The sequence below is a fragment of the Juglans regia genome, chromosome 6, assembly GCF_001411555.2.
Source record: "Juglans regia cultivar Chandler chromosome 6, Walnut 2.0, whole genome shotgun sequence".
NCBI lineage: Eukaryota > Viridiplantae > Streptophyta > Magnoliopsida > Fagales > Juglandaceae > Juglans > Juglans regia.
In genome coordinates this window covers 35,065,975-35,080,830 of record NC_049906.1, presented here as the reverse complement: position 1 = coordinate 35,080,830, position 14,856 = coordinate 35,065,975, and the positions used below count along the sequence as shown (strand labels likewise).

Genomic DNA, 14,856 nt, shown 5'->3' with positions numbered 1-14,856 from the left:
TTAAGAGGAACCCTTAAATTAAATAAATCTAACCAAGAAGGGTAAATAATAAAGGAGTGATAAGAAACCCCAGGTTGAGTGATGGTGGTGGGGAGAGGGAAGCATGTAGGTCTCATGCTCTAATTCTTTTGAGTGCTCGTGATAAATACTAGGTCCATAATATAAGATGGCTAAGTTAATCTATCTTCATTTTAATTAGTTGTATCTAGTAGAGATTAAGGCTAAGCAAAAATTCAAAAATTCGACTCCGCTCCGGCTCTAAAAAAAATGGAATCGAAGTATGATTTTTTTTTTTAATTTTTTAGTTGGAATCAAATGTGTCGTTAGACCAACTCTGATCTAATCTGATCCGATCCAACTTTATCCTCTTACTTTGACTCCGACTTTGCTCTCCAAATCTGACTCCAACTCTAAATCTAACTTCGATATTGTACATATATTATAAAAATATATATTTATATATATACTTATCATATATACTAATATAGTTATATAATTAGAACTTATATAATTAAATTCAATAACATACTAGTATGAACTAATTATTATATGTGCGAAACTGGATTATACATTTTGTCTTTATATATTTAAAATTAGAAAGTCCCGACTTTCTAATTCTAATTAGGTCACGAAAGAGCCAAATAGCCTAATGCAACTATGCTTGCATCATGAATATTGATTCTTATTTGATTACTTGCTTGTTATCTTTCTTTCATCGAAAACTATCTACTAGTCATCGTTGTTACTGGACAACTAATCAATTCCTACTAACAATCAAAATTTCTTTGAATATGTCCTTGAATTCTTCGAGACGTGAGCAAAACTCAGATTGGAGAAGAATACGATCCATGGGTTTCCTTTATTGGAACTTTGTTTCTATTTATTTTTGTTTTAAATTGGTCAGGTGCTCTTTTATCTTAGATAGAGCACCTTCGATAAATCATACAACTACCTCATGGGAAATTAACCGCACCTACAAATGATATAAATACTACCGTTACTTTAGCTTTACTCACGTCAGTAGCATATTTCTATGCGGGTCATACCCAAAAAAATTAGGTTATTTCGATAAATACATTCAACCAACTCCAATCATTTTACCCATTAATATCTTAGAAGATTTTACAAAACCCTTTCACTTAGTTTTCAACTTTTCGAAAATATATTAACTGATGAATTAGTAGTTGTTGTTCTTGTTCTTTAGTACCTTCAGTGGTTCTTATACCTGTCATGTTACTTGGATTATTTACAAGCAGTATTCAAGCTCTTATTTTTGCAACTTTAGTTGCAACTTATATAGGCAAATATACTTATACTATAATATAAATAGACATATGATAGTTTAGTATATGTAAGCATCATAGTATTATTATCATATATAATCAAATATAGATATAAGTTGACACTAGTATTTAAATAAGTTTAGTATAATAAATTAATAACACATATACTAATTTAATAAAGTATAATGACATGTAATTAGATACTAGAAAGTCTAGTATATAATTAAGTTAGAAATAAGTTAGACATTAGTATAATAACATGTAATTAGACACCATAGTATAAATCTTGTATAGAAATAAATTAGACACTAGTATATAAATAACTAATAAGTCTAGTATAATAAATTAATAACACATAATACAAATTTACTAAAGCATTATAACATGTAATTAGACACTAAAAACAAGTATAGTATAGAAATAAGTTATAAATAAGTTAGACATTAGTATAATATAATAACATGTAATACTATAATATAATAACAAGCAATTAGACACTAAAAATAACATGTAATACTATAGTATGATAACTTGTAATTAGATACTATAGTATAAATCTAGTATACCAACCATGAGCTTTTTGTAATTATCATTCAAACTTGTTTTCTTTTCTTTCTTTCTTCCATCTGAGTTTTTGAAAGGCCATGACGAAGACGGCAACGGTTCCAAGTCTCGAGTCCAAACATGGAGCAACATCATAGAAAACAAAAACAAGAATTTAAGGATGCCGTCTGGCTTAAAATAATTAGGAGCTAAGTGATATCATCCAGTAGCTTTTAAAATAGATCAAGATTTTCCTCGCTTCAAGTTAATGGCAAATGTTAGTTTAGGGAGCCTGCAGTACCCGACTGCGGTATTCGCCCAATGCCCAAATAGGAAAAATGTTCCGGTAGGCGGCATAGGTGATCATACAATTCCTGTTGAAGACCCCCATGATTTCCTGTGATAAGAAAGGTATAAAAGTGGGCATTGGACAGGAACTTGGCACCGGAAAATATATGTATGTTTTCACTAGCATTTGATTTTATCCATCCAAATAATAATCCAAAACAATTAAACTTGCTATATGGAATACATTATTGAGTTACCTCTTGAGGAAAGTCTCCATTCTCCATTTGAGAATTTATCAAAACCCTAGCTCCGCGGTGCAGCGGTGTTGGGTCTCTCTCATCCTGGTACAACAAAACAATTTCACACGCAAGAAATAAGACTAATCAAGATGTGTTTATGAGCAGACAGATAAAAATCATAGTCATTGAATTCTCACAAGGAATTCCAAGTTGTTGGAAACCAATGATTTTCACACGGAGTTAAAGAGGTCGAAGAAGTTGAATGATTCCATACAATAAATCGAGAACAGCCATTAAATCACAAGCTGCCTAATACAATGTCAATATAGAAAAGGTGACCATGTAAAACTAGATGGATTGATACCTGTCCAGCATCTATAAGTGCCAACATAGCCCATCCGGTATTTACAACATGAGATCGGTTGCCCTCTAAATTCGTATACACCTGCAAAAGAAAAGCACTTAGAATAATGGTGGATATGAACTAGAAAGAAATATGAGCATCAACCATTAACTTTAGCTCTGACCCAAGAATAGTGGGATTTTATGCAGATTCGACTTGTAGAGAACAATTTCAATCAAGTTAAAGTCCATATTCCACATTTTGAAAAAGAAAAACGCATTTTATATAACATCTTCAAATTTGGTTAACAACTTGTTCTCCATCATCTTGAAAGGCTTAAATAGGTGGAACTATTCAGTTAACTTTATTAACTTATTCTTTTGCCTTAAGATGATATCTTCAGTTTAACTCCAGAAATTTGTTTAAACTTGCAGTTGTTTTACACACTCCAGAGAAACCTTTACTAGTTAAAAATCGAAGTTGAAAGAATTAAAGATCAATTAAATCAAATCATGCATGCCTTTGACAAGAAAAGTTATTTGATGTAGCCATAAACTTAACCTTGTTTTGACATGAAAGATAACTCTCTCCCCAGCCACCTGAAGGAAGCTGCTTAGACAGAAGAAAATCACAAGCTTTACGAATGCTGGAGCAATTATTGAAGTTTTTTCCAGCAGCTACCAGCCCTTTCACTCCAAACCATGTACCATAGGTGAAGCAAACACCCCAAGAACCATACCTGCTCAGATATTAGAATTATGTACCCGATAAAGTAAATAACAGAAACATGGGATGAGATCTTTAACAAGGTTGGACTTGCATGGGTGAGGCCTAGGAGGGTGGTGGATTTCCTAGCTTGTTGGAGAGGTCCACATGGTAGTCCCCAAATTACTGCTGTGTGAAAAATGATTACTCTCTGTCTTATGTGGTGTGCATTTGGCTTGGAAGGAATGGTCGAAGTTTAAGATTCCTCTTTGGATGAACTTTTTTTTATTTTTTATTAGTGTTTGGATGAACTTAGATGCTTCTATTATCATACTTTATTTCGTTGGGCCTCTGCTATTGTTTTTTTCTGGGGCTAGTTTTCATGATTTTTTGTATCTACATCAAGCTCCTAATTTGTAACTAGGTGTTCTCAGTTGTATACTCCCTGTATACTTGGCCTATGCCTTGTTACATGCATCAATAAGTTAAGTAAGAAAATCTTGCATGCATTGAAAGCAAATCCATATTTCTACTTGAAAGATTGCATGGCATTGAAAGCAATCTCAAAGCTGATAAACCAAAAGGGAATTAAGACAAAGGCTATGGATTAATAGATGCGGGAGCAAACCATGAACCATCTGATGCTTGTATCTTTTCAAGGAACGTAACAGCCTTTTTGATACACAGCTCTATTTCTTCTTGCCGATGCTTGGGATATGATTTCTTAAATGATACCAAAGCTTGAATTGCTGCCGAGGTACACTCCACATATCTAAACAGCCATTAAAGTCGTTAATGAAAATAAAATTTAGCTTAACGAGGGTATATAACAACTAATATAAGTCAAGGCACGGAGATCTTACGGATAATCAATTACAATGTCCCCAAAGGTCTCTGCGGGGTTGATCAACTGACAATACAAAGAAACAATGAAATAGGCTCATGTTTCCATGATCTACAGCATGGTAAAAGATAGAGCACATATTTTGTTGCAATGTATTCTACAAAATGACTAATAAGGTAAGCTAATGACACTTTATGGAATGATGTTGACATATAACCTTTTCCTGATTCCTCCAGTATGATTATGCTAGGTGATTTATAATATGCTCTTCTAATATCTGCATATCATAACAGGTTCCATGAACTGTTTGCATGCCTGTCAGTGCCATAGATCATAATGAAAGTGTCTTCACTTAAAAAAAAAAGGGTCTCAATGAAACTGTCTTCACTAGAAATCTTACTTATATAAAAAAAGAGAGTATTTAGTCCCATCTTCACATTATAATGTGTAATTTTTGTGAAAAGCTAGGTTCATTTCTTTCATAGACGATTGTGTCTGGCATCTCTCACAAAAGTCATAAACTCAATAACAAATACAAAAAAGAAAGACACAGAAAAACAGGTGTATCATGGGAAAAGGTAAGTACTTTCACCTCTAGAAAGTAAGCATATTCTGAAACACTCCCAAAAATAAAGCAACACATTTTAAATGGAAAGGAGGGAGTACAAGATTTCAGGACTCCTCCATGAAGCTACTCAACAGTGAAGCACAAAAAGGACAGTAATCAACAATTGTCCACCGACCACAAGTATGATCATATCTAATTTCACTTAATGTTTCAGCTCTCAAGACTTGAAACCATGCAAATAAACTTGAAAGCTTGAGACTTGGACACAAAGGGAGAAAGTATGGATAAGCATTAACTCGCGTTTTTCATCCATATATATATATACACACACACACACTGACATATTTCAACGACCACCTAGTGTTTGAAAATAAGATGTAGTTTACCATTATCATGCTTGAAAAAATGGAGAAGATGGCAGAAAACAGGGATCTTAGTCAAGCACATTATTGTGGAAGTGGCAGAGGAGATATCCAAGAACCCGAAAAAGTAAATTAAATGAATATGCCAGAGGATGTCAACATGACGACGACCACAACTTCTAGATGTGTAAGAAGAACAAAACGAAGGCCTTTCATGTATTGCTTACAGTAAACATATCCTAACATTATGCTGTTTAAGGGGACATCTGAAGGCAAACTTGTTATAGGGCACATTCCCTGCAACGGAGTAAAATACAGTACTGTGCAATAAGGAAACTGAAACTTTACTAAACAACATTAAAAGGAGGCTACCTCTAACCAACTATAGGATCTTGTGAGCTCATACGTCGCAAAGCCACCATCCGCATTCTGTGTTGTTATTAAAGAAAAAGTCTATCAGAAATTATCTCTAACACAATGATTGACACTGTCACAGATGGAAACAAGTATTAAAATTTGCAAACCAGTGTAATTGCAAAGAAGGGAGTATTAATTTTTTTAATAGAAATTTGCGAACCGGTGTAATTGTTTAGCTAGATTATCAGGACCCAAATTACCTGTAATGAGAGAATGACGTTTACAGCATCATAAAATTGCTTTGCATCTAATGGTTCACCAACAATGGCTGGGGAGATTTTAGATAATAAAAGAGCAGCCTGAAATATAAAAAGAAAAAAAGTTATAAACAAATATGTAAACTGCATAGTTTTGAGTTTAATAGACTATTACTTTCAATCCTTCTGCTGTGCAGTCTGAGATGGGCCATCCATGATCAGCTGATGAGAAAGGCCAAGCGCCTTTGGATATATGGCGATACCAAAAATCAAGATCACCTGGACAATCTTCTAGAACCTTCAAACCAGAGAATAACCAAGCAACAAAGAAGGGGAAGACTTGAATTATTGACAGTTCTTAGAAGCCCATAGCAACAAAAAGAAACAATTCAACAAATGAAAAAAAAGGAATTACCTGCGATTTTTTTATGTACATATGTGCTTTTTCAAGAGCTTTACCATACTCTTCAAAAAGGTTGGTTGAAATAATTGCTTGAACAGCAAAAGCAGTATCCCACAATTGACTTCCATTATAACCCTGCAACAAAGTCATCGAGTCTAGTTTAGCTTCATCATGCACTTTCATTTGGATTTTGTCTATCAGCTGAGTCAAATACGAGACATTCAAATATTAACTTCAGAGCAATTAAAAATTTTGTATAAGGGCACAATATGGACCTGTATTTTCATGCCATCTTCAGCTATCCAAAAATAGTCGTATAGTCTTGGAAGATGCATCTTAAAAGCCTCTGAATTTGGATCTTCCACCCAACAACAGAGCATATTTAACACCTGTAAATCAGAGAAACCTTGAACTATGCCTCTCAAATTGAAATAAGCAAGAGGAGAAAGAAACCCAATGGGTAGAGAGTACTGACCAATAACACCACAATCATTGAAGAAAAATGGGAGAATTAGAAAAACAGGGGACAGCGTAGAGTCATCCATAATAGGACGGGAGAGTAAATGGGCACAGAGAAGGCATTAAAAGAATTTAATGATCAAATTATGAATTAGAACCAACAGAATTGGTATAATTTCACAATAGCAATTGTCTCTTCATAGTTTCTAGATAACTTTTTTTACGAGTATAGTTGCTAGATAACTGCTAGCATTTATAGCAATAAACTTACCCTCCTGTTTAACAGATATAAAGTTCAATGCGGAAAGAGTGCTCTCGAGGCAAAATACCTTATTTACAGGTCCTATGCAAAGATAACGAGTATTCTCATCTTCGTAGTGTATGTGCTCGATCGCGGTGCAAAGAGCCTTTTCTCTCAATTTTTTTCCAGGCCAGTGCAATAAAACTGGTTCCACAAGCTTGTGAAGAGATGCCCAGAGTATATCCTGCACCAGCGGATGTGGGTAGTACAAATCTTCCTGGGGGGAAAAAAAGGCAATGCATCCTTTTGTCAGCATAGCACTATCGGAATGAAATTATATATTGGTAGCTGTTAATACCAGCAAAATTAGCAACAGGCATGTTTTTTTTATTTTCTTTTGAATTTTGTTAGAACCAAAGCATGAAGTCTCCGCTGTATCTAATTTGCTTGGTGTTCAGGATACCCAAAACCATAAAGCTTAGGTCATCGCAGTACCTGAAATCTGTAACAATAAAACAGGATACAGAACCTCGATATTAACATAGTAGTTCTCATGGTACAAAGAAAGGACCACCAAAGATATTAAATGATCATTGAGTTAATGATTTTCAAAATCACTGGCAATTTTATGAACAGAATGTTCAAGACTTTAGTATCAACAGCATTGCACCATCTTAAAATTAGGAACTCAAGCTAAAAGTGAAAAGGAATGGTCGTCGAGTTACTCCTAATATTTTGCTCCTCTAACTTAAGTACCAAAAAAAAGCAAAAAAGGTACATAAAAATGAAAGAGGTGAAATTCTATTGATTCAACGTGTTAAAGTACCAATTGTTCTAAAGCTTAAACTTGAAGAGAGAAGATAAATTTAATCATTTAATTAATATTTTAATGCTTCACTCATAAATGGGATCGAACACGTGGGATATATAACTGATTAGGTGTTATAATATGGAGTCCAAATTCAAACATAGTACATCTGTGCTGATACCATAATAAACCACTCATTATCCTAAAACCTTAATAATTGGATATTAAACACATCAAAATTTAGGCTTTCCATTCTATTAGCGAGAAGTATTAGCTTCAATTCAAAGAAAGAATTGCTGTGGAACCCATAGTCAAAAACTCAGATTCCATGGGAGAATCACAATAGGGTTGGGGTTGAAATTGAAAAATGTCTATAGTATTAGCTTCAATTCACAATTTGATGCTGTTCTATAAGGACTTCTCAAGGAACATAAAATTGAAAAATGTCTTGTCTTTCATTAAAGCTTTTTCCCAGTTTTCTCAATGAAAGTTGAAGAGCAAAGTCCAAAGACATGACACGTTTGGGTCTGATAAGACCAACACAACAATTTGACCAACCTTTGCACATAGATTGCGCGCTTGATTCCAATCTATTTCATGATATGGAACGGTATAAAGCTCCTTCCTCAAGGACAAAACAGTTGGCGTGATTGGACCAACAAATCTCTTCCCATATAGGTAAGACATTGGCAAATAGACCATCCTACAGTGACACCACATCCTTCCTGCAGAGGGGAGAGAAAATTAATTGCCTCCCTTTCACATAATTTGGTGCAAAATATTAAACAGTTTATATATGGCACTCATAAACCAAGTTTCACATTAGAAATTTGTACACAATAGAATCACTGTATGATGCAAAAGCAAATGATAACCATACAGGTTAAGGACAGTCACATATATTCTGTGACAAATAAGAAAGTGCATGTCATATCACTAAGAATTTGCTAAAACAGAATCCAGTATTTAAAAAGGAAAAAGAGAAAGAGAATCAATCAATAGATAATTCAGACATTGTTCACTTTAAAATTATCATTTTCATTGCTCAATTCACTTGATAAATTCTCATCATTTTCATAACTAACAAACACTGGCCATCATCATCATTGTTGCGATATCGTTAAAATATAATCAAGGACATTTTCTTTACAGCCATTAAACTTCTTTTTTTTTTTTTCAATAACGGGGGAATCAGCCCACAGCAGAGCCCTTAGGACTCACCCATGGAACCTAAACCCCCGGGGAGACTAGCACACCAAACAGCCATAAAACTTACTCGACTCCAAATGAAAATTCCAAATATGAACCTGAGCAACAACAATATGTCAAATTAATGGTGATCCAAACATTCATAACCTTAATCAGCGTGACTTTCAGAAGTAAAACGCTAGTAATCAATTGTTTGTTGGAGAGAAGTGTAGGACCCACTTATTTTCTTTGATCAATGTAGCGAAATTTATGTGGCAATCACATGCAATTTAAAAAATGGGAACATACCTGGATGGAGAGGAAGCATGTAAGGAAGAAGCCAAATCTCTGGGGGAAGGGGATTATTGCCAGACCATTCAAATGCTCCAAGCACCTATTACCAAGACTACAGGAATTAAACTAAACGCCCCAGAGTACCAGCAAACATCAAGTTCACTGTTTAAACTAATGGGATAAAGGACTAAGATCTCAACTGAAAGCCACATCTTTCCCCACGATGTTATTGCAGTAGCACCACCATGGTCCAGAATCCATTTACGTCCTCTCTCAATCGTTCCTTCTCCATCATTAGGTCCTTCACCAAGCAACCTTAATGTAACATAGTTTAAGACAGTGCCAAACATGGTACTTGGTCCCTCGATGTGTAATCCCCACCCACCATCTCTGTTCTGCAAATACATAACTTTACATTAAGAAATTTGTTGACCTAAGTGCAAGACTATAAAAGGATACAATCCAACAAAAAACTGAAAATAAGTAATAAACTGCTTACAAAATATAGCGAAAAGGTATGATAAGCTGTTCTTTAACACTGTATAAATGATCCTTACCTGATGATTGTAGAGGTAACGACACATTTCCTTTTTATGTTCTGCAGATAAAACTGCATTTAGCGCTCCAGTGATGGACAGAGTGATTACCTGATCCATTAAATGAGTAGAAAATATGTCAAGACTAACATGATCGTGTCCCCTATAACAAATTGTAAAAAGAATATATGTACTTTGAGGCCCCTCACAAATTTCCTGAAGGCAAATCCAATTATAATTGTACAATTCACTGGCCATATAATTTATAAGATGGCCAAAATATCTTCCACGACAAACAAGGCACCATTAGCAAGATTAGCACTTACCAAGCCAGGCATAAGAAACATAGGACCACCATAGTCACCTGGCCAATGTCCATCGTGGGCTTGGATTGTTGAATGGAAACTTACAGCCCTTCTTAATGTCCTTGTCACCATTTCCTCCGTAATATCTTCTATTTCTTTTACCTTGACTTGGGGTAGAATGGCACCATGTGGGTTCTCTTTGGCAAGCTAAATTTTAGGAAGGAAAAAAGGCCCAAAAATTAAAATTAAACGATAAAATTAAAAAATCAATACATGACTTTTCATGTCATGCTGGTTATCTGATTCAGTTGATAGCTATTTGAGAATAATGCGCATTAAATTTAGTTATATCATTAAACAGATTAATTCACTGGATTTGAATAATTAATAAATAATCCAGTCCCCAAAGACTGAACGATTAACAACCTTCTTGTACACAGCCCCATGGATGTTACTTGGTTTTTGTCTTCCCACAATCCCTGAGAATAAAAACAAAGAATGTTCTTCCCTTTTCTCACAAAACCTAAACTGTGAAGGAAATAACATTCAATCCAAGTAATTACATGGCGACAGCCATCACATTTCTTAGATCTTACTCATAGGTTGCAGTTTGAAGATATCCTTTTGTACCCTTACAATACGTTTGCGCTGTACCTCCACCTACACTGGGTCCTTTACTCTTGCCTTCCTTTTTCTAGTAAATTTACTCCTTGTTCTACAAAATACAATGATCACCTTCTTATCTGTTGATTATTTAATTTGTGGTATGACATAGAGCAGGCCAAAATGTGTACATCACTGCTTAGAGTAAATTTACTTTTTGCTACATTCTAAAGGTCCACACTGTACTGGGTAATACTCACCTGCATGATTAGCCTACAAGAATTGATCTTGGGCACCTTGTCCCATTACATTTAAAACCAAAATTTTTTTCTTATCATTAACAACTTGGGAAGATTACATATTAAAAACAACTAGGGAAAGAAAAAATAAAATCTCTGCTAAATATTTTTAATTTCTCTAGTCTTTAATTAGATTAGCATGTCCGATTCATTTTGAGAAAATGAACTTTCAATGGATAACAGGCGATTAATCTGGTTGAATGTGGACACATACTAGGGCATATTGACAGACCTGGTTTTCATACTAGTATAATTACAAACAACAATTTAGAGTTCTGGATTATGAAGTGACAGTTTTTCTAAAAAAAAAATAAAGGAATGAAGAAATTCTTCTGAATTATTTCAAAAGTAAAAAATAAAAAAGAGTTGGAAATGGATGTTAGAACTTAAAGTTTTTAGAATAATGCTAAGAACAACTGCAACAGATTATGAGAAATAAAAAAACACAATCAAGAAGACTGAATCGTAATGGTATTGTACAACTAGTCGTTGTTGACTCTAATAAATATTGTCAAATAGCTTTCATGCAAACTCATCTAACCAAGACGACACAATTAATTCCTCTTCTGGAATCAACTGACTTACTTGTCACGCCATTTGGACAGCCAAATCCAACAGCAACACAATTCTTTATCATATTAAAAAAATAAAAATAAATAAGAAAGCTACTAGTAATCAATTAACCACCAAGTACCTCATATTGTCTCTCAACCTTGAAGCCCGTTTTTTTTTTTTTTTGGCAACCTTGAAGCCCGAAATAGGTCTCAATCAGGTCTCAATCAAACCCCAGACACAAACAGAAACCACTCACTTCACTTATTGATTAAAAGAAAATCTCTATAAGTTATCGGAAAAAAGGAAAACATTCATACTTCAGTATTTAAAATAAACGACATTTCTTAATTATAAAAAAAAATATTTAAAATGTTATTATAATGATATAGCGCAAATTTATATTCACTTCAAGTTATGAAAATGCAAAACTTCCAAAAGGAATACATTTCAAGCAGTCACAGTATCGATATACATCTAACCCAATCAAACTCAACGACACTAATACCTAAACATGCACAAATATATGTATATGGATACCTGAATACGCATGAGTAGATCTGAGCTGTGCTTTTTCTCGAAACGATTCCGGAAGAAGTTTTCACGAGCTCTCTCGATCTCGGCCAGATCCTCGGGCGATCCGAGCTTAGGATCGAACTCCCAAACCTGTCGACCGACATGATCGTTCACCGTCCGCAGCCACGGACTCCCTCCCTCCGCGACCTTCAGCTTCCACATTATGTTTTTATCGCTCAATGATCCCAAATCAACAACGCAACTGAGGGAAATTCAATTTTCTAGTATTTCAGAGAAAATAAATGACAAACAAAAATTGAAAAAAAAAAACGATGATGAGAGAACATCAGAACGTTTTTTTCTCAGTAATTAAAAGTAGAATGTGTACGCGTGTGGAGAGAGAGACGGAGTTTCATGACATTATTTCTCAGAATTGCGAAAAAGAAAGCAAGTGAGAAATTTTAACAGTTTGGCTCTCGTGAAAGTCAAGAAAGAGGATGAGGTGGAGCAAAGTAGAGAATTTCATGACATTACTGGCGGCGCTAAGAATCAAAAACAAAAAATGAAAATAAATAAAGGAAAGAAAATTAGAGAGAGAGAGAGAGAGACAAATGCTTAGAAATGGTGAAGTATAACAATCAAAGTATAACCATACAGTATCATTCAGTCCAACTTTTCCAAGAAACAAAGGGAAAATCTAAGGATTCGGAACAACAAAGAGGTGGGAAAGTACCTTTAGCAGATGCTAATTTGCTTACTTTGTTGAGCGAGATTTGAAAAGTGATGCTCGTTAATGATGAGAAAATGCATAAAAGATGTCAATCTTCTAATAAAAACAGAGAATCGAACGAGGACGGAGAATCTAATTTATAGAGCATTGCCAGCGACGAAGTCGAGGGGGAGAGAGAGAGAGACAGAGAGAGAGAGCGAGGCGAAGCATGCAGAAAGCCTGAACCAGAAGTGAATGAATCTGTGACAAATTTCGAAACTAGCTGAACAACATCAGAATTACAATTTGACCCCTGAATTTGACTTTTTATGAGCTTTCCAAAGTTTAATTTTGTAAATATAAATTGTTTTGAATTAATAAAATATATTTTAAATTGTTTTTTATTTAAATTGGTGACAAAAACATGACAACACATGATGCGAATGAATATATTATACGTTAAAATTGTCATTTTGTGCCGATTTGAAATAGTTATTCACAACTTTTGATGCAACGATTAATCTACCATTTTTTTTAGATAATTATATTTTAAATTAAGGATATTTTTATAAAATTATATTATTTTTATAATTTATATAATTTATCTCTTGGTTAAATAAGTTTATCTAAAGGATTGTGAAAATGGATCTATGTGTACCATTTTCTTTTATAAAAATAATGATATATATTAGAGATTAAAGTGTAGTATGACATGTTCTTACAATTTTAAGCACAACACTACTCGTATTAAGTAAAAGATTAATTTTATTATTATTTTTTAATTCAAATTTAGAATTTAAAATTTTATAATTTTTAACCTATCAATAATTGAGACCTCGGCAAGTATTATGATGTGAGTAAAAATTGTAACTATAAATAACATTTCTCAATTAAATAATAAAATATTATAACTTTTTTTTAAAAAGTTATTATAATTTTCTATATTATAATTTTATATAAAACCTACTTTTCTTTAAAAAGAGTATACGGAATTTGTATACTTAGGGACTGTATTCAGTATTACTCTATTGAAAGAGTTCCTTTACAATAAGTTCCGTTTGGATAATAAGATGATATGAGATTATTTTAGATAAAAATTTAAAATTGAATAAAATATTATTAGAATATTATTAATATTTTAAAATTTAAAAAAATTAAATTATTTATTATATTTTATGTAAAAATTTAAAAAAATTATAATTATAAAATAAGACGAGGTGAAATCGTTACTATATCCAAATTACACGTAATCTCACTAGCCTCTTTATTTGGAATCGCTTGCAAATTTCGGAGAGCTGCTATCTCATCCACTTCTATAACACCATTGTCTTTGCAGCTGTGTCATACAAACTACGATCCCTTCTTGTTCATCACTTGCATTACTTTTTTCCTTAAATATATTCACATTAAAGTGGAGTTTGAGTTTTATAAGACTCATTTTGAGATTCCAGACTTTAGTATTCTGAAAAAAATTCTAGGAAATTTTAATCGAAGTTCGAGTTATCAATAACATTTTATTGCCATATACCCATGTGAAATTTCTAAATAGCTAGTAGCTCAGTAGATTTGTTAAACTTATTTTATGCATCTATTTGAATCACTTTAATTCTTAAAGTTCTATAAAATTTTAAATAATCTCGTTTTGAGTGAGGCTATCAATGAAAAGTAAGATATTTGTGAAAGAAATATTTTACTCATCATCTCTACAGTATTACATATCATGTATAATTTTTTTTATTTTTTCTCACCAAATATATGATGTATAGATAATGAGTAAAATAACTTAATTAGTTTAGTAGAATAAAAAAAATAAAAAATAAAAAATATATATTAATTACTATTCACTCACACACTCTACACAGCTTACATCTTTTTTTTATAGAATGTGAGATGTTGAGTAGTGAATAGTAATTGATGAGAACAAATTTTTAATAAAAAAAATTAAAATATATATTGTGTGTGATATGTGATGAAAGATAATATATAATAAAGTTTTTTTATTTATTTATTTTTATAGGGTGATGGAAAGAAAATGTATAGAATGGGGCTGACTCTCTTTAACGAAAAAGAGATATTTGACGTTTGGTAATCCCATTAATTTCATCAAATCAAGCAATAAATTTTGTGGGCTCTCCCTATTTTCCCTCGCCTTCT

At 33.1% G+C, this 14,856-nt stretch overlaps 1 protein-coding gene across 1 annotated transcript; it reads right to left on the bottom strand.

The window, feature by feature from the left end:
- Positions 1–2,107: 2,107 nt before the first annotated feature.
- LOC108989528 (cycloartenol synthase 2) lies at positions 2,108–12,959 on the bottom strand. The gene is made up of 19 exons (XM_018963158.2): positions 12,727–12,959; positions 12,018–12,255; positions 10,045–10,230; positions 9,740–9,829; positions 9,383–9,577; positions 9,198–9,282; positions 8,259–8,425; positions 6,981–7,169; positions 6,468–6,581; positions 6,205–6,327; positions 5,965–6,087; positions 5,793–5,891; positions 5,548–5,604; positions 4,265–4,311; positions 4,030–4,173; positions 3,258–3,435; positions 2,718–2,798; positions 2,372–2,455; positions 2,108–2,223 (listed from the first exon to the last, which is right to left on the bottom strand). The coding sequence occupies exons 2-19, from the start codon at positions 12,213–12,215 to the stop codon at positions 2,110–2,112; spliced, it is 2,274 nt and encodes a 757-aa protein (XP_018818703.1). The 5' UTR covers positions 12,216–12,255; positions 12,727–12,959; the 3' UTR covers positions 2,108–2,109.
- Positions 12,960–14,856: the final 1,897 nt, after the last annotated feature.